This window comes from Ictalurus furcatus, chromosome 24 (assembly GCF_023375685.1).
Source record: "Ictalurus furcatus strain D&B chromosome 24, Billie_1.0, whole genome shotgun sequence".
NCBI classification, from domain to species: domain Eukaryota; kingdom Metazoa; phylum Chordata; class Actinopteri; order Siluriformes; family Ictaluridae; genus Ictalurus; species Ictalurus furcatus.
In genome coordinates this window covers 9741752-9760488 of record NC_071278.1, presented here as the reverse complement: position 1 = coordinate 9760488, position 18737 = coordinate 9741752, and the positions used below count along the sequence as shown (strand labels likewise).

General features: G+C 41.8%; 1 protein-coding gene across 2 annotated transcripts; it reads left to right on the top strand.

The window, feature by feature from the left end:
• Positions 1-7: 7 nt before the first annotated feature.
• atad5a (ATPase family AAA domain containing 5a) lies at positions 8-17940 on the top strand. Of its 2 annotated transcripts, none has more exons than XM_053612803.1 (23): positions 8-580; positions 741-837; positions 946-2648; positions 3433-3511; positions 3606-3764; positions 3879-3999; positions 4118-4196; positions 5592-5773; positions 5863-6011; positions 6119-6266; positions 6778-7119; positions 7307-7403; positions 7519-7601; positions 7688-7827; positions 8833-9004; positions 9170-9346; positions 9481-9672; positions 9765-9829; positions 9905-10085; positions 10177-10343; positions 11496-12340; positions 13904-14062; positions 16920-17940. In XM_053612803.1, exons 2-23 carry the CDS (start codon positions 784-786, stop codon positions 16996-16998), a joined length of 5373 nt encoding a protein of 1790 aa, XP_053468778.1. In that variant the 5' UTR covers positions 8-580; positions 741-783; the 3' UTR covers positions 16999-17940. The 2 variants fall into 2 exon arrangements, with proteins under 2 accessions (XP_053468778.1, XP_053468777.1); XM_053612802.1 differs by having other exon boundaries at positions 3879-4023.
• The last annotated feature ends 797 nt before the right edge of the window (positions 17941-18737 follow it).

Genomic DNA, 18737 nt, shown 5'->3' with positions numbered 1-18737 from the left:
CACATAAAATAAAATCCGTGTTTTATATTATATTAACACAATAATATATTTTAATACCGTCGTTATCGCATGTATGATTTCCTTATTTATTGCCATACATATGCATATTTTGTTGTTGTTGTTGTTATTGTAAATATATTATAAGGACTTTAATCAAAAAAATACACAACTTCCGCTTTGGGGAGTATGACGAAATGTGCTGTGATTGGTGACTTTGGCGCGGTGAAAGCGGTCGATGTTGTTTGGCGCCATTTGCGGGAAAAAGGAATAAGTTTAATTGTTTTTTGGATTTTTACAGTGAATGGTTTACAAAAAAAAACCTCAAATATTTTTAAGCAATTAAAATGTTTTCAGCTCAGTGAGCGGTGTTGTGCGTGTGGTGTGCATTTCCGCAGCTCTGTAGCATAGAAGTCGTTGTTATTGAATAGTGAGCTAATCAGCGAGATCACCAAGTTGCCTAGTTGTTTGTTTTTGTTGTTATTGTTTTTTCCTGTTGTTTATGAGTTATCAGACACCGTTGTGCTAACATGGGTTCGTGTTAACGTCACCTGCACTTGGACAATGCGTTATTGAGTGTGTGGTGAGTGTGTTTATCTTTATCTACAGGACATTGTACATTACAATACACCTGGTTAAAGTTAACTCTAACTACCAACAACAATTTGTTTACAAACTGAACTAACTAGTTTAAGCTATTCTGATGAATAATGACATCTTGTGTGGTTTTTCCCCCACTCTAGGATTGTAAAATTTTTAGATCTCTGATTTTGAGATACTACAGAAATGGCTGGAGTTGTTGCCATGGCACCTGTTCTTGAGGATTTTGAGGCTACCCAGGTACGTCATAATTATTTATTAACCTAATGATGGTTTTCAAATGTTAACGATATGCAAAGCTATTTTATTTCACGAATAACACCTTATTATTATTATTATTTTATTCAGCCATGCAAGAAGTTGAGAAAAGATGATGACACATCACCACCACCAACAACAACAAAGACCATCACAAACTACTTCTTGCCTTTACCCAAGCCTGTGGACAAACCTTTCTGCCCGCCTCGATCAAACAGCATCATAGACTACTTTCGGAAAACGTCGCCCGCTCAGGAAAAGACTACCTCTTCACAAAAGTGCGGTCCGCTTCCATCCAAAGAGGTTCAGTCGCCTACCTGTGAGGGAGTCTGTCCTAAGACGAGTAGTGCCGAGCCAAGACAAAAACGGACCAGGAAAGCCAAGGGGAAACAAAACAAGTTACAGGAGGAGGAACAGGACGTGCTCACTGATAACTGTTTATTAGAAAGCCCGGATGAATCAATAATAAATGAAGCAGGCAACGATACTGCCGCTCTGCTGTCGCAAATAAACGATGAAATCTGCTTAGATGAAGAAAATTTCAAAAGCAAGAACGCTGCAGACGACAGAAAAGCAAAGGGAGGGTTGCAGACTCGTAAAAGTAAGAATTTAGCTACCCAAAGCCAGACAGATGATCATTTCAGCAACGATAATGCATCGTCACAAGAAGACAAGTGTAGAATGAAAAGGCCTGCAGCGAGGAGAAACAGAAAAGCGAACGGCAGCCAGAGTGAAACGTGCGACGCTGAGCACGAGCGGTCTCTGCATGACGCCAGTATGGAGGTCAACGTGGACGAGACATCAGTGTTGAGCTGCAGCACCGTTACTGTATCCTTTGAAGAATTTTTACAGAGCCAGATGCAGAACGAGGAGGAGGTCACTGCCGATTCGAAGTCAGACACCCATGCCTCTGAAAGCTCTGAAGCCGTGTCTTGCACGGATGCTGCTGTGTCACCAAGAACCCTTACGATCCAAGCTGAAGTGCATCCCATCTCCCCTGGTCATGAGTCAGTCAAGGGCCCTCTGTTAAAAATGGCATCGATTTTCACTAGGAATAAAAAGGAGAGTCAATTAAAAGATGGCAAAAAGTCTTCCCCTGAGAACCCACAGGTGAACACGGACGTTCTGCCCGACCTTAAGAGAAAATCGAACGTCGTACTTCATGAAGATGATCTGGAGCTTTCGGTGGTCGAATCCAGCTCCACTTCTAAATGCACCCAAGAAGAAAGGAAACAGTTTATGAACGCTTTCAAGCAGCCGAGTCAGGATGGCTCTAAAACTAAACCCAGCAAAGGCCCGAGCAAACCAAAGCCAGCTAAAGAAAGCTCCTGTGAGACAGAGGAACCTGAAAAGCAAGCCGATGAGAGCGATCCTGACCGGACCACGCCAGAACCGAGTACGGAGCAAAAAACTGTTACCGGTGTTGGAAAGAAAAGAGGTAGAAAGCCTGTGAAGAAAGCGCAGATGGACCAAGTACCGGTTACGCCGAAGCGAGACGAACTTCCAACATCGACGGAAGTAGAAAACAAGAGCGGTTCTATTGATGACGGTAACAGGCCGAGCGTCAAGGAGCTTCGGAGGTCTACCAGAGATCAGACACGCAGACTAGCAACTCCTGTGCCTGACAGAAATCCCTCTCCTCGCAAGACGAGAATCCGTGCCAAGGCAGAAATGTCTGCAGCGTGCCAGGATGACGTTGCTCAGGCTTCCACTCCAAAGTCTACCAGGCACAGAAAGAATGTTTACAGGGCTGAGATACTCTCTCCACTCAAGAAGCAAGACAGCCCCATCAGGTACGTTCCAGACGGTTGTGTTTGATGTTTAACACGTTGGCTCGATGACTGTTATACATTCACCGTCCGCTTTAATAGGAACACCTGTACACCTGCTCATTTATGCAGTTATCCAGTCAGCCAATCATGCAGATACAGATACAGTCAAGATCTTCAGTTAATGTTCACATCAAACATCAGAATGGGGGGAAAAAGGTGTGAACTCCGTGACTTTAATCGGGGCATGGATATTATATACAGTCTCTAGAGTTTACACAGAATGGTGCGAAAAACAAAAAAACATTGAGCGAGCGACAGTTCTGTGAGGAGAAACGCTATTTCTAATGCTATTTCTACAGTATAGTGTCCCCGTCACTATACTGGGGCATTAGGGCCCACACAGACCATAGGGTGAGCGCCCCCTGCTGGCCTCACTAATACCACTTCCAGCAGCAAGCTTAGTTTTCTCCCATCCAGGTACTGGCCAGGCTCAGCCCTGCTTAACTTCAGTGGGAATCCAGGCAAGAACTGCAGGGAGATCATGCAGTTATAAGTCAAGAACTCAAACCATCCCACCGTTAAAGTCACAGAGATCACACTTTTTCCCCATTCTGATGTTGGATGTGAACGTTAACTTGCTCTTGACCTGTATCTGATTGTATGCATCGTGCTGCTGCTACGTGATTGGCTGATTGGGGAACTGCATAAATTCAGGTGTATATGTGTTCCTGTTAAAGTAATCAGTGACTTTATTTTCTTAAAGTGTCAAAAAGAACTTACTGTCTGTTCGTATTTTATCGATCAGAATGAGATTCACCAGGATGTGTCCTTCTTCTGCCACTAAAACTGGAGATTTTGAAATATTAAGTCCTCTTTCAGTGCCGGTAATGTTTCCTTTATTTCCTATATAATTCCACTTTCATACATTAACGTTATATTATCAGTCACGGTGTTGTTGTTGTTTTACCTATCTATCAGGAATCAAGTTCACTGAAGAAAAGGAAACAGGCTAAAAAGTTGGTGCAGAAAGCCAAAGCACTGCAGAAGAGTAAACAGACTGCTGCAGGGGAGAAGGCCGGCGTGCGATGCTCCACGAGGACCAAAGAATCTCCCCGAATAAATTACTGCGAGGACGAGGTATGGCTTTTATCATGCTTATACACACGCAGGGTGAGGTTGCGTAAATTCGAAACCAGTTTCATTCTGGTGTCTCGTCTTGAAGTATCTTCTTAAATGGCTTTTGGTTTTCAGGACTCTGTTGTGTTCTTGGAAGACGGTCTAAGCAACGCCGCAGCGGCGACTCAAGAAAGCAGCAACAGTCAGAAAAAACTTCGCAGTCTAAATGAGGTTTTAGGAAAAAATATACCTCCGAGTAAGGCTTCGAAGAACGTTCCGGGTAACGCATTTTTACACCGCAAAGTATACAGTTCGGCATTTTCTCTTAAGAAGTAACGTCTCTCTTACATTTTGGTTGCTTTTGCACTTTCTAGCTTCTAAACTCTCCTCCATGCCTGTGGAAAGAAAATCCCAGAGATCTTCAGCAATCGTCTTTATACTTGATGACAGCAGGTATAACTTTAGAAAATACACTCACTGTCCACTTTATTAGGGACACCTGTGCATTCGTGCCGTTATCTAATCAGCCAATCATGTGGCAGCAGCACAATGCAAAAAATAATAATAAATAAATCATGCAGGTGAAGGTCAAGAATGGGGAAAATGTCTTAGAGGGAAAAACAATCACCTGGTCTTTTTCCAGTCTTCAACTGTCCAGTTTCAGCAAGTCTGCACCCATGATAGCCTCAGATTCGTGTTTTTGGCTGACAGGAGTGAAACCTGATGTGGTCTTCTGCTGTTGAGATGCTTTTCTGCTCACCACAGCAGTAAAGAGTGATTATTTGAGTTACTATAGACTTTCTGTCTGCACAGACCAGTCTGGTCATTCTCTAAGGTGTTTCAGCCTGCAGACCCTCCACATAGGATGTTTTTGTTTGTTTGTTTGTTTGTTTTTCGCACCATTCTGTGTGAACTGTACAGACTGTTGTTTGTGAAAATCCCAGGAGATCAGCAGAATCTGAAATACTCAAACAAGCCCTTCTGTTACTAACAACCATGCCATGGTCAAAGTCACAGAGATCACACTTTTTCCCCATTCTGATGTTTGATGTGTACTTTAAAGTGCACCTATTATGGTGTTTCTAATATTACCTTTCATGTAGCGTGTTATAGAGCTGTTTGTGAATGTAAGAACGTCTGAAAAGTTTCACAAATCGAAGCGCACGACAGACGGAGTTCTTGACTCCCAAAGGAAGGAACCGATTCTGAACAGCTAGTGATTTAGTGATTCCAGACTTTACTTCCTGTACTAACCTATGTAGGATTGTAACAAAAAGCCCCGCCTCTAGTCTTCATCGGCTGCTTGCTGACAGACGGAGCTGACACTCGTTATGGTAGTGGGCGTTTCCTTTATGAACACGCTGACAGCGGTAGACCAATCACAACAAACTGGAACATCTGACCAATCAGAGCGGAGTATACTCTATGAAAGGAGGAATTTAGAATGAATTATTTAGAACGGATCATTTAACGAGTCATTTGTGACACTAGGGGCGAAAAAAGGTAATGCAACAATTTAAATTATGAGCACATTAAAGTGTTTTTTGATCTTGGATGCATGTAAATCTATCGTATGAGACCTCTGAAACAAAATTAGGCACATTTCGAAACCATAATAGGTGCACTTTAAATGATGCTTTTGACCTGCATCTGCATTATTTTATACACTGTGCTGCTGCCACAGGATTGGCTGATGAGACAACTGCATGAATGTGCAGGTGTTCCTCATAAAGTGGACGGTGAGTGTAATGTGCAAAACATTCAAATCTTTAAATGCATTATAGAATTATTTACTAGATTAGGTTTTTTTGTTTGTTTGTTTGTTTTTTTTAAATATCACCTTTACAGCCGTGAGGGTTCAGAGAACTCCCAAGATGACGAGCAGTTCCGGGCAAAGAGGGAGTTTCTGAAAAGTGGCCTACCCGAATCTTTTAAAAAGCAGATTGCTAAGACGGCAGCTAACAGAGAGGCATACGCTCAGGCCTGTACTTCATTCCAGTCTGTGGTTCATGTGCAGCAGAGACCCGTGGGTGAGCGGACACTCCTGTACACTGTGTCTAATTATAATCACTACAGTATTATTAGTTATACATGTTTGGTTTGTCATGGCTGTGGACAGATTGCTCTATGTGGACTCTTCCCTGGCCTGAAAATCCTTTCTTGAGTTGCCTGAAGGAGTGTTACCATATTCCATCTGCAACACTTGTGTCATTGGAGGACCACGCAGGCCATGTCACTGTTCCTGCTCAGAGAACCTGCAGAGAAGAGGTAGGCTGTGTGTGTGGAATTAAAATCGAGAAATATATGGAAATCTATCAGCTGTCATTTTGGAGAAATTACGTATAGTGTAGATGATTTTTCTGTAATCTTCTCAGGTCTCTGGGAGGCGAGAAAACTTTTCGGAGCCTGTTAGAGAACGGTTGTTGGAAGAAATTAGCGCATCCAATCCCTCTTTTCCTGTCCAGAGATTTTTTACTCGATTCCTAAAGAGACACAAAGAATATTTACAGGCTGCAATTGCAGGTAAGCCTGTGTTTTTAATTTTTTGAAACATTTCAAATCCACATGAAGTGCCTTGAAACGCACAGCGTTAGTCGATGTGTTGATTTAATTTCCACTGAAACAGGAAGTCGGGGCCGGACATATCGAGTGGCCCCTCCCCCTTTTTTTAAATAGCCAATAGCATTTAGCTTACCTCACAGCCGGGGCTAAGCCATACTTGAAAGTTAAAATACTTACTTCTTCAAAGTGAAGATGTTTCAGATTCTAGAGAGCATTTGATTGGATGGAAAATCTGATGAGAAGCTGAAGTGCAGAATGATGTCATCAAAATTGCTGATCTGTATCGGTGGTAGAGGGAGACTGTAAATTTTGAATATCTTCTAAATGCAAATACAGGCATTGATTTGGAGCGCACTAGCTTATAGATTAAATTAAGGCGAATATATTCATACTAAATGCTACGGAACATCATGGAGATTTTAAGATAAAAATGTTTATGCCTAATTGTTTCCCTAATGATTAACGTCCTCAGAACCGGAGTGTGGGCCTAAAACAGCTACCCCCGTGGGCTTGACTGAGTCCGTGGGAAGAAAGCGTAAGCGTGTAGACGATGGAGAGAGACCAGGCAAGCTAGCCAAGAAACAGAAGTCTGTTCATAAGGAGGAGGAGACTGTAGTTATTTTGGACAGCCCGGGTTCTGCAAGTGGTGGAACACCCGAAGCCACTGAGACCGTGACTCGCAGCTCAGGCCGGACGAGACGATCACTGAGAAACAAGAAGGGGACAGAGGAGGAGCCCAAACCCACAGAGGACAAGAAGCAGTGTGACTCTGTTATTATCCTTGACTCTCCGCCTTCAGAAACATGCACCAAAGGTAAGGGAAAATATATTAGGTCTCTGGGTTTTTATTTATTTATTTATTTATTTATTTTAAGCTTTTCCATACATTGTATTAGACAAGCTGAACATTATTTTACTGTCACTACATCTACTACTAATTGTGATCGACTTCCTACATTTGAGACTTAATGTAATTTTGTTATTGTCGATCATTTTCCCAGATTGTGTTGCTGAGGATGTGCCCTGGACCGAGAAGTACCAGCCCCAGCATTCTAGTGACGTCATTGGAAACACAGCTTCTGTTAGGAAGTTGCACAGGTCTGCACTGTTCAGCACCATTGATTGATTTTTTTTTTTTTTTTTTTGCAGGAATACTGTAAACTACAGTAGGAAAGGTACATCACGGATGTTCTTTTATCATTTTGATTACTAGTTGGATGAAGGAATGGAAACTCCGGGCTGACCGTGAAGAGAGAAGAAAGCAGCAGGAGAGAAAGCAAGGGGATGATAGTAGCGGTAAATAACACTGCCGTTCTTGAAGCTCAAATCAGATCGATGTGTCTAGGCCTGTATGTTCCTGACTGTGCTGTGTGCCTGTGTAGAGTCCTGGTTAGGAGGTGACAGTAGCGAGGGGCTGGAGGATGCGGAGGACATGCTTTGTAACACGCTGCTCATCACAGGCCCCACCGGAGTAGGCAAAACCGCGGCCGTATATGCCTGCGCTCAGGAGCTCGGCTTCAAGGTGCTTGTTCTCATGTGTAATACGTTTCTGTTTTTTAGAAATTTTCGTGGTTTGGTAAACCTACTCTAAAAATATAACTAAAGGGAAATCAATTCATAGTTTATTCTAAAATCTTTGTACAAAATTCCCTTTACGCATCCATCATGCTAATAGTATCAGCGGAGGTAGTAATGTAACATGCTAACGTTTAGAGTTTTGGAGTCTATTGGGGTTGGAAGGCTTTAGGGTTGGAGGCTGTTAGGGTCGTAGAGCATTACACAGCCGACTGGTTTTCAGATCCTAGGAGGAGAAACTGAGGTTGTTGTAGTATGATTTACGGGGGAGTACAGAGGGAGGGGGTTGTCGAAATCCGATCTACATTTTCAAGGAGGCACAGCTGAAAAAGAAAGGGATGAGAACCACTGGAGTAAGGAATTTGATCGGGTAGAAAACAAACAAAAGCAAACAGGTAGACAGTAATAGACAGAAAGGCTGCATTTTAATCTGTATTTTGAAAAAGTCAGCGGTGAGGTAAATGTCCGATCATACACCGTGACCATAATCGTGAAACCACGACACTGACTATGTTTGCATGCACATCCAGTTCAGTTTATTCGGTTGCAGCCATATTCGGATTACCATGTTTATATACGTACAGGCATCAGAATATTCCTGTATACGTGGTTGTTGTAAGTATGCCATTCCTAAATACTTAGCCTACAGCTAAGCATCTGTTAGCACCCACAATTCCTTGTGAACCGAGCACGAGCATGTATCTCCTTTCAGTGGATTTTCTGAGTAAGGTGTTTACATGCAACAAATTTCCGATTAAAACGGGCATATTCCGGGGTGGGAATCTGAATCTTGTCTTAATCTGAATCAGGGCAATCGGATTGCGGCGTTTACATGACTCGATACTAATTAAAACATTGCCAAATTCTGATTAATATCCGATTATCGATGTGCATGTAAACGTAGTCAGTGTAATAACTCTAATAAAGATATATGTTTAATGGTCTGCCCTAGGTGTTTGAGGTAAATTGTTCCTCTCAGCGTAGCGGCCGTCAGATCTTGTCTCAGTTGAAAGAAGCCACCCAGTCTCATCAAGTGGACATCCAAGTGGTCAATTCCCATAAGCCCACTTTCTTCAACAGTTCCAGCAGCAGTGGTCTTTCAAACAAACCTGGCTCTTCACCTAGTGAGTGGATGCTACATACTCCAAACATATTGCATTCATGTACTGTATATGTTTGTTTATATGCATATGCTCTTTTTTCCACAGGGCTTGAATTGTACTTGGATCTGTTTGGTTTGAGGTGTTCATTTTAGTCTGTGTTACTCAATTATCCTTTTCCTATCACAGGGAAGGTGAACTCTCCTAGACGAGTTGTGTCATCGCCCAGGAAACCACCGCAGTCCCCTCGAGGTGCTACATCGAGGAAAGGAAGCTTGGCACCGAAATCATTGGCAAGTTTCTTCAAGATAGGCGGAAGACCGACAGGCAAAGATGACGTTAATCAAGATAAAAAGGCTCAAACGAGTAAGTGTCATGTGCAAAGTTAGATATAAGAAGCAACGTTTTCTAATCAAACCATCTTAATAATTCTGACAGGGCGACGGATATTTAAGGACAGGAAAATGTTTCATCTAAAGCGATTCTTTCCTGTTGAAAAGGCTGTCCCAAGACATCGAGCAAAGTCACTAAAGAGACTAAAGCCTCCTCTGAAGAGCAAAGCAAGAGAACTGCCACTTCCCTCATTTTGTTTGAAGAAGTTGACGTCATATTTGATGATGATACTGGATTCCTGGCTGCAGTTAAAACCTTTATGATGACCACCAAAAGACCTGTCATCCTAACAACCAGTGGTGAGTGCTAAAATGGTGCCCGCTTGGTTCATCGTGACATCTTTGTTGGAAGATAGTAATATAAGTAATTATCTGGAGTCGTTCTTTTTCAGATCCTACATTCAGTGCAATGTTTGATTGCTACTTTGATGAAATCCATTTCAAAGCTCCTTCTTTGGTAAGACCCGTTTTTATCTAGTGTCACCGCTGAAGAGTGTGTATATAGTCTGTTAACGGCTCCGTCATGTCCCAGGTGGATGTGGTGAGTTACCTGCAGCTGCTGTGCCTGGTGGAAAACGTGAGGACGGACACGCAGGACTTGTCATGTTTGCTGCATTGGAACAGATGTGACATCCGGCAGAGCCTCCTGCACTTGCAGTTCTGGACCCGCAGTGGAGGAGGACGCCAGGTCCTACGTCCCATCTTACAGTCAGGTAAGTACACGTAGGTACGGAAATGGGATTCGATCGTGCAGCGTGGCAAACAACTGCATCTTTTCAACACCTTGTTTTTGTTTTTGCTCAGGAGCATCCGAGTGTGAGATCAAGAAAGAGGCTGCTGAAGTGGAAAATGTCGCTGTTGGTGGTACATTTCCTCTAGCCAGTGTACCACCCTGTCATGTTGGATGCACAGAGTCTTTGTTGGGGCTTCTGAACACCCAGCAAGAAAAAGGAGTAGAGGATTTGTTGCAGGTTAATTCCGTTGGTCTGTTTTTAACCCGTCTTAGGACTGTCACGATTACTCCTTTTGTCAGACGATATATTGTCCCAGAAATAATTGCGATCAACGATATTATTGTCGTTTTAAGACCATTTTATGCCGCTGATATAATGATAATATAACAGCATAATAATGCAAGTACACCCTTTCAGAGAGCAACGAACTTTTAGCTCTTAATAATATTCAGACATTGTTATTGGAATGTCAACAAATAATTTTTGTCTTCTGATGAAAATATCCTTTAAATTTAGTCGATATTTCATTGTCATGTTTGTTAATTTAAATCAATTTTATTTTATGTCAATTTTACACACAATTTATATATTAACTTAAACATTTATCAACAAAAACATGTGAAAACCTGATTTCCTGAAATAACTTTACAATATAATACAATATTGTGAGTTCTTTATGCTTTAGTTATTTATTGTCAGTGTTTTAGGGCGTCGTTACGGAAAGAGCGTATTCACGACGTGACTTATCGTTCTACCTAGTTCACGTGTGTATTCGTGTCATTTTGTGCAGAACTGAGTTGTAATATGAGGTATATGTTGTGTGTAAATGTCTGATTAATCTCATATGTGTATAGGATGTTTGTGTGAGTTCATTAACCCGCTAGTAAAGCGCTTCAGTTTACCGCCCTTCAGATTCAGCTCACACAGATTAAGCGGCTCAAACCCCGACATTACTGACTACGACTGGATTGTTTCACACGCTAGAACGATTCTTTCTACATTTTTCTTCCTATAAAAAAACATTAATATCTTGTGTCATTTTTTTTCAACAGTACGTTTTAATTAAAATCAGCGCTAGTGCTCACTGCACATCTTAAATTGGAACACAGAGTTTTTGCATTCGAACGTGCGTTTATATCTTAAATTCGACGAATATTTGAAGTTCGAATGTTAATTTGACAGCCCCGGAGCAGACGAGACGACATGAACGTGACGTTCGTTCTTATATAAACAAACACGCATGTAAACACAATGGGCGAGATCGAGGTCACGTCCGTGTATCGTACGATAAGTCGGTAACGTAATTATCCTGACAGGCCTAACTTGTCTAAAAATGTCTTTGTTAAATCTTGTTTGTGCTTTAAGTACTTTATACCTGTCGTCTTTCAGAGTGAACCTTCAGCTGTGGACAGGATGAGATGCTTGAATCTTCTCTCAGAAGCTGAAAGGACCGGTGTGAATTTGCTTTACTCAAACCTGGAAGTGCTGCTGCCTCTACCCATTCGTCCGTTGCCAGACCTCATTAACAGACAACGATTGTCATCGAACACTGAACCACAGCCTGGGCTCTTATCTAAATACGGCAACATAGTAGAGCAGGAAGAGCACTCTGATGACACAAGCCCTGTCAAAGTGTCCTGTAGAATGAGGCAGAAAAAGCAGCTGTACACAGACAATAAAAGTGCTCTTCAGTCTGACTCAGAATCAGAGGATGGCTTTCTGTCCCTGCCTAAGCCCAGATCTGACACAAAACTCGCACAGGATAAGGTTGCTCAGGATCCACCAGCATCCAAAGCTGTGAGGATGAGAGTTGAGTTGTCTGAAGCTGAGAGGAAAAAGAGTCAGTGTGTGTCTCAGTGCCTGAGCTCCTTAGCAGAGTATTTGGACCACATGTCATTTCTGGACTCATCTCTGCACTACGAGCATCCTCAAGCAGAGGGAGCATGCAGACCCCAGGACTTCAGCGGGACAGGAGCGGAGATCAAGTGCGGAATGACCGATGATTTTCGTCTGGAGTGTGGCGGTCATATGAGTGGGTTTGACCTAGAAGACATCCAAGGTGTGTTAGGGAGTATGAGTTTTTATAAGTGTAAGGCTAGGATCTCTGAAGCCTGGAATAAAGTCCAGGAGTTGGAGGAGCCAATGAGGACGGAGACTGTGGAAGAGCTCACCCTTCCTGTAGCCTCACACAGGCAGAGATTCAGCCTCTCTCACAAGAAACTACTTGAAACCAGGTGAGAATATAACAACTGTGTAAATGAGTGAGATTTGTTTGTTTTTTTTTTCTTTATGGGCAGGACGTAGTACTTAAAAATCATCAAGCGCACATGACCGGACAGATTTACGGTGTTTACAGTTATAATGCGTCACTTCTCAGGTTACTTCCTGTTTTAAGATAAACAGTGGTGTAGAAACGTATGTTGTGATCTGCAGATAAAATGGGATACATCGAGTACAGAAAGCATTAAAAACACAAATGACAACAACTCAAGCAGTTGAAGAGCAAGCAGCTACAGTTTAAAGGTTTCAGCCAAACTGATCACTGTCAAGCAAAAGGAAATGAACATTAATACAGATTTTAATGATCTACAGTCATGTGAAAAACCAAGCAAACGTTTGATCCTCTTTGAAACATCGCCTATTAATAAAGTTGATACACTCTATCAAATGACACAAAATCGACATTTTGTAGTACTTTTCACAATTTAAATGAACAAAAACCAGACCAGTCACATGGAAAAAGTAAGTACACCCCTACATTTATCACACATTCAAATCCATAAAATTAGAATCAGGTGTTCAGGATTGGGTGCCAGTGATTAGAGTCTGATTAGGGAGTCTTATTTATTCTCCTCTCATATCTAGTGTCTGGTGTTCCCTTTGATATTGAGGTCTGTGGGGTCATCATGCCAAGATCAAAAAGTTCTGTAAGCCCTTCAGAAAAAAGATTGTGGATGACTATGAATCTGGCAAGGGATTTAAAAAAAAAATTAAAAAATCAAATCTCCAAGAACCCCAAATTTCATCACAGGATATGCTAGCAAGTCTTGCAACAGTTGGTGTCAAAATGCATGCTTTAACCTGCATGGGAAGTGTGCCAGGAAAAAGCCTTTGCAAGACTACTGTTTGCCAATGAGCATATAGGGAAAGACCAGGCTGTTGTTTGGCCACAGTAACAGTAGACATATTTGGTGCAGACCAAAGAGAGTTTTTCAGGAGAAGTGCCTCATACCAACTGTGAAGCACGGTGGTGGAAATGTTATGGTTTAGGGTTGCTTCACTTCCTCAGGGATCGGGCAACTTGCATTCATTGAACTATGAATTCTGCATCATATCAAAGAGTACTTGAAGATATTGTGAGGCCATCTGAATTTGGACCTTTCAACAGGATAATGATCCTAATCACACTAGCAGATTCACCAAGAAATGGAGGGTTATGGAATGGCCTAGTCAAAGCCCAGATTTGAATCTGCACTAGGACCACAGTCCACCAATGGCTGACCCCTGTTACAGAGTATTAGATATACATTATAGAGTAATACATTACATTAACAATGTAGAGCATTAGAACAAAAAGAAAAATGCCCAGTATGTTGCCAGTATATAGCCAGAATGGCCCAGTATGTCCCAGCTAACATGGGTATGTTTGGGTTTAGCCACTAAAAAGCCTGTAATTTGATGTTTTTCCATGTAACCATTTAATTGCGCCATCAACATTTTCAACATAAAAATGAGAGTTGATGTTTGCGTTTAACTTCTGACCATGTAACCTCAGTGCACATTATGTTGTGTTACAGGGTGATGGACATGAGGAGGGAGGTGATGACCACTGTTCTAACCAGCCGATCATTCAGCACACAGGGGAACAGAGTGGCAGCAACTGTGGACTACCTGCCCTCTCTGCGCACCATTTGTAGATCAGAAAGACTGAAGGAGCAGGGAAAGGTCAAACGCAGGTAACAGTTTTGAGAGCTCTAACTGTACTCTCGAAGTTGAAATACGAGAAACAATTCATAGATTCAAAATCAGATGTACTGTATCGCATGGGGTAGTAGATTAGTTCAAGTTCAGTGGTTAAAGTTGGGTCGTGGGGGTGGCTGGAAGATTGAGTTCAAATATGTAGCTTTGGTTAAGTGCATGTGTCTTATTAATTAAATGTGTCCTGCGCTGTTCTCAAAATGGTCCCCTACTCACTAATCCCTTAGGAAAATTAGAAACGGTACATAGAACACTATTATTAGTGATCGATGCAAATGATATTGTATCAAACCTAGGGACAATAAAATCACCAAGCTATTCATATCAATCAAACTTGTGGCAATAGAAATGACTTTACGAGGCAAAAGTAATCATAAAATCCGAAGCCTGGGGGGGTTTAAAGAGCCTTTTTCATCTCTCGAATTGCTAAGTGACCTTGGCTATGTAAAAGGCGCAGTGTAAATTAAACTCATCAATTCATTAAGTATATTTAGTGACCACTAGGGTACATTGTATACTAACTCTCACAGTACATCGTATGATTAAGAGTGCACTGGATATTCTCCACTGTTTTTTTTTTTAAAAAACCATTACAAAATGGCAGACCCCAAAATACAGTGTACAAGTTTAGTGCTAATAGTTTCAGACACAACTATAGTTACTCTACCGAGAAAATAAATAAATAAAAAACCCCACTTACAGTGAATATAAAAAGTCTACACACCCCTGTTAAAATGGCAGGTTTTTGTGATGTAAAAAGAAAAAAGAAACTAGGTTAAATCATGTCAGAACCTTTTTCACCTTTATTGTGAAACTGCAAAATATAAATATCAAGTGACAAACACCCAGAAATGTTTTGGGGGGAAAAGAAAAATCCCCGATACATAAGTATAGCTTGCATAAGTGTACACACCCTTTTATAATTAGGAATGTGGCAGTGTTCAGAATCAACCAGTCACATTAAAACTCATTTTAAATACTAATTAGTTTAGACCTGCCATCAATTAAAGTGAGTGATTAACCCCAAATAAAGTACAGCTGTTCCTATAGGATTTTCCGAACATCTTCTTAGTAACATCCAACTGGAAAAGCCATGGGCCACAAAGAGCCTACAGAGCCGGTACAGGATCTTATTCTTTAAAAATATCAGTCAGGTCAGGGTTACAAAACATTTCCAAGACATTGGATGTACCATGGAATACTGTAAAGACAATAATCAACAAGTGGAGAAAATATGGCACGACGGTGACACTACTAAGAACAGGACGTCCCTCTAAAATTGATGAGAAGTTCAGGAGAAAACTGGTCAGGGAGGCTGCCAAGAGGCCTACAGCAACATTAAAAGAATTGTAGCAATTCCTGGCAAAGACTGGTTGCTCCGTACATGTGACAACAATCTCCTGAATGCTTCATATGTCTGGGCTATGGGGTAGGGTGGCAAGACGGAAGCCTTTTTTAACCAAAAATCAACAACAACAAAATCATCCAATCTCCCAAACTATGTGGAATATTGTTATCGTCTGATAGGACCAATGTGAACTTTTAGGCCATGATGCTATATTCCACAGCACATTACCAAAAGAGCACTATCCCCACAGTGAAGCATGGTGGTGGCAGCACTTTGGCGCTGTTTATCTTCAGCTGGAACTGGGGCTTTAATCAGGGTGGAGGGAATAATGAATAACTCCAAATATCAGTCAATTTTGGCCCAAAACCTTAAGTCTTCTGCTAAAACACTTAAGTTGAAGAGGAATTTCACCTTTCAGCATGACAACGACCCGAAGCAAACCTCCAAATCAACAAAGGAATGGCTTCACCAAAACAAGTTCAAGGTTTTGGAATCCAGACCTAAATCCAATCAATAATCTGTGGGGTGACCTGAAGAGGGCTGTGCACAGGAGATGGTGTGTGATAGGGATGGTGGTAGCTCAGTGGTCAAGACATTGGCCTTCTGCCTGGAAGCTTGTGAGTTCAAATCCCAGCACCACCAAGCTGCCACTGTTGGGCCCTTGAGCAAGGCTCTTAACCCTCCACTGCTGAGTTGTATAAATGAGATAAATGTAAGTCGCTCTGGATGAGGGCGTCTGCCAAATGCTGTAAAGGAGATGCCCTGCCAATCTGACAGCGTTAGAATGATTTACGCAAGGAAGAATGGCGAAATATATTGCTAAGTCAAGACATTCCAAACTGATTGACTCTTACTCAAAAAGATTGAATGCTGTAATAAAATCTGTAGGTGCTTCAACTAAGTAATAGTTTAGGGGTGTGCACGCTTATGCAAGCAGGTCATTCTACTTTTTTTTTTTCTTCCCATTTTTCCCTCTAAAATGATTTGTATTGTTTTCACTTAAAGACAACATGATTTATCTTGGTTTCATTTACAGGGGTGTGTCGAATTTTTATATCCACAGTATGACTGCACAAATTCTAATAGTCTTCCCCATATGTGGTTGTATTCACTCTCAAATGGGTGAAGACACCAGAAGGTGTTTATTTTGTCTTTTCCCAAATTGATCCTATTAGTCTGAGTTTGTTTTCAGCAATGGAAATCCTACTCTTGAATCAAAATGTTTTTAAAATGACTCGCATATTACATGGGTATGTGAAAGGATGTGGGCTTCACATCGCTCGTCTTGAAGCATGAGCTTTAGTCTCGGACATTTGTTTGGCTATTTTTAAACGTGTCGCACCTTTGAGCAATGACTGAGTGTGAACAACAGACTGAGTGTGAAGATGGGGAGGGGCAGCGTGAGTTTCGAAATGAAGATTTTGACCTGAAATACCAAAGAATAGCTGACAGTTTCCTGGTGTTAAATGTTCTGTTGTTCTTTACAGGTTCATGCACTACCTTGACAGCATTCACCTTGATCTATCTAAAAGCACTCTTCAGCATCTGGCTTCAGATTTTCCTTGAATGGATTGATCGCAGTGTGCTGAGGCAGCCTGTTCCTGGCAGCTGCTCAATATGTATTTGTACAGTAATATTATATACCCTGATAGCAAAGTGAGGTTTTATGTTTGTGGATTTTCTATTTGATTTTTGATTTTGATATTTTTATTTTTTTACTCTCTGTGGAGAGTCTAATGTTTTGTACTTTTATCATGTAGTATGTTTTATGAAGTAATAAATGTGTACTTACACCTTGTCAGAAAACATGTGTCCACCAAAAATGTATATAACACTGAAAATTGTTATTATTGACCTGTAATGGCTACTCTGGTAGTTCAGCGCCATCTTCACTAACGTCAAGGTTTTATATCAGGCACTAAAATTCAAATGACTGTTTCTCAATGGTTTTCTATACAATTTAACATCCTTTAATTAGTATTAATATTTACAAATATGACTTTATTTAATGTCTCAATAAATGTGCATATGTTTTACAACCAAAAATGTATCTCTTTTTATTTATTTAGTTTGGAGTTTTTTTATTGTTTTTTTTTTCTTTTTTCAGAAGTTTCCATTTGACTGTACTACCGTGCAGTTCTCTCACTTGAGCGAGTTTTATAATCCTTTACCCTGGTGAAGGTGTCAAGAGGAAATACCCTTTGACTCTAGTAATCTCCTCTGTTAATTGTTTAGACTGTTTTAGGTGCCTAGATATTTTCATTTTAGTCTTGAAATGTCTTATTTCATCGTCAGGAGGAAAAAGTAATAGAAATTCTATTCTTCCTTTGCCATGCAGTATTTTAAAATATTAAGTAAGTGTGTTTTTGATGTCATGGCTTGTTGTTTTTTCCAGCAGACAACATAGTTTTTCATTCAGCTAGCAAAGATGGAGAAGAGTTAGAGTTTGACAAACCACATCTCTACAGTTTCAACTAATGTAAATTGGGATTTGGGGTAGGGGTTGAAAACCAGAGACAGCGTGAGAGGTAGGAGGTTAGGGAGAGACAGTGTGAGAGGGGGGAGAGAGAGAGAGACAGTGAGAGTCAAAGAGGGGGCAAGACAGAGGGAGGGAGAGACAGTGTGAGAGGGGGGAGAGAGAGAGAGACAGTGAGAGTCAAAGAGGGGGCAAGACAGAGGGGGGGAGTGACAGTGTGTGAGAGAGGGGGTGGAGAGACAGAGTGTGAGAGAGAGAGGGGGGAGACAGAGTGTGTGTGAGAGAGAGAGGGGGGAGACAGAGTGTGTGTGAGAGAGAGGGGGGAGAGACAGAGAGTGTGTGAGAGAGAGGGGGAGAGACAGAGAGTGTGTGTGTGTGTGAGAGAGAGAGGGGGAGAGACAGAGAGTGTGTGTGTGTGAGAGAGAGAGGGGGAGAGACAGAGAGTGTGTGTGAGAGAGAGAGGGGGAGAGACAGAGTGTGTGTGAGAGAGAGTCAGAGAGAGGGGGGGGAGAGACCGAGTGTGTGAGAGAGAGAGTGTGTGTGAGAGAGAGAGTCAGAGAGGGGGGGACAGTGTGTGAGAGAGAGGGGGGAGAGACAGAGTGTGTGTGAGAGAGAGTCAGAGAGAGGGGGGAGAGACAGAGTGTGTGAGAGAGAGAGGGGGGGGGAGAGACAGAGTGTGTGAGAGAGAGAGAGTCAGAGAGAGGGGGAGAGACCGAGAGTGTGTGTGAGAGAGAGAGGGGGAGAGACAGAGAGTGTGTGTGAGAGAGAGAGGGGGAGAGACAGAGTTTATGAGAGAGAGAGAGTCAGAGAGAGAGAGGGGGAGAGACAG

What these genes read in the sequence shown, in the direction of transcription:
- atad5a (XM_053612802.1), top strand. Translation starts at nt 784, where the DNA reads ATGGCTGGAGTTGTTGCCATGGCACCTGTTCTTGAGGATTTTGAGGCT. An exon ending in AGGATTTTGAGGCTACCCAG is followed by an intron (nt 838 to 945) that starts GTACGTCATAAT and finishes TATTTTATTCAG; the next exon opens with CCATGCAAGAAGTTGAGAAA. An exon ending in ATTTCAAAGCTCCTTCTTTG is followed by an intron (nt 9,830 to 9,904) that starts GTAAGACCCGTT and finishes GTCATGTCCCAG; the next exon opens with GTGGATGTGGTGAGTTACCT.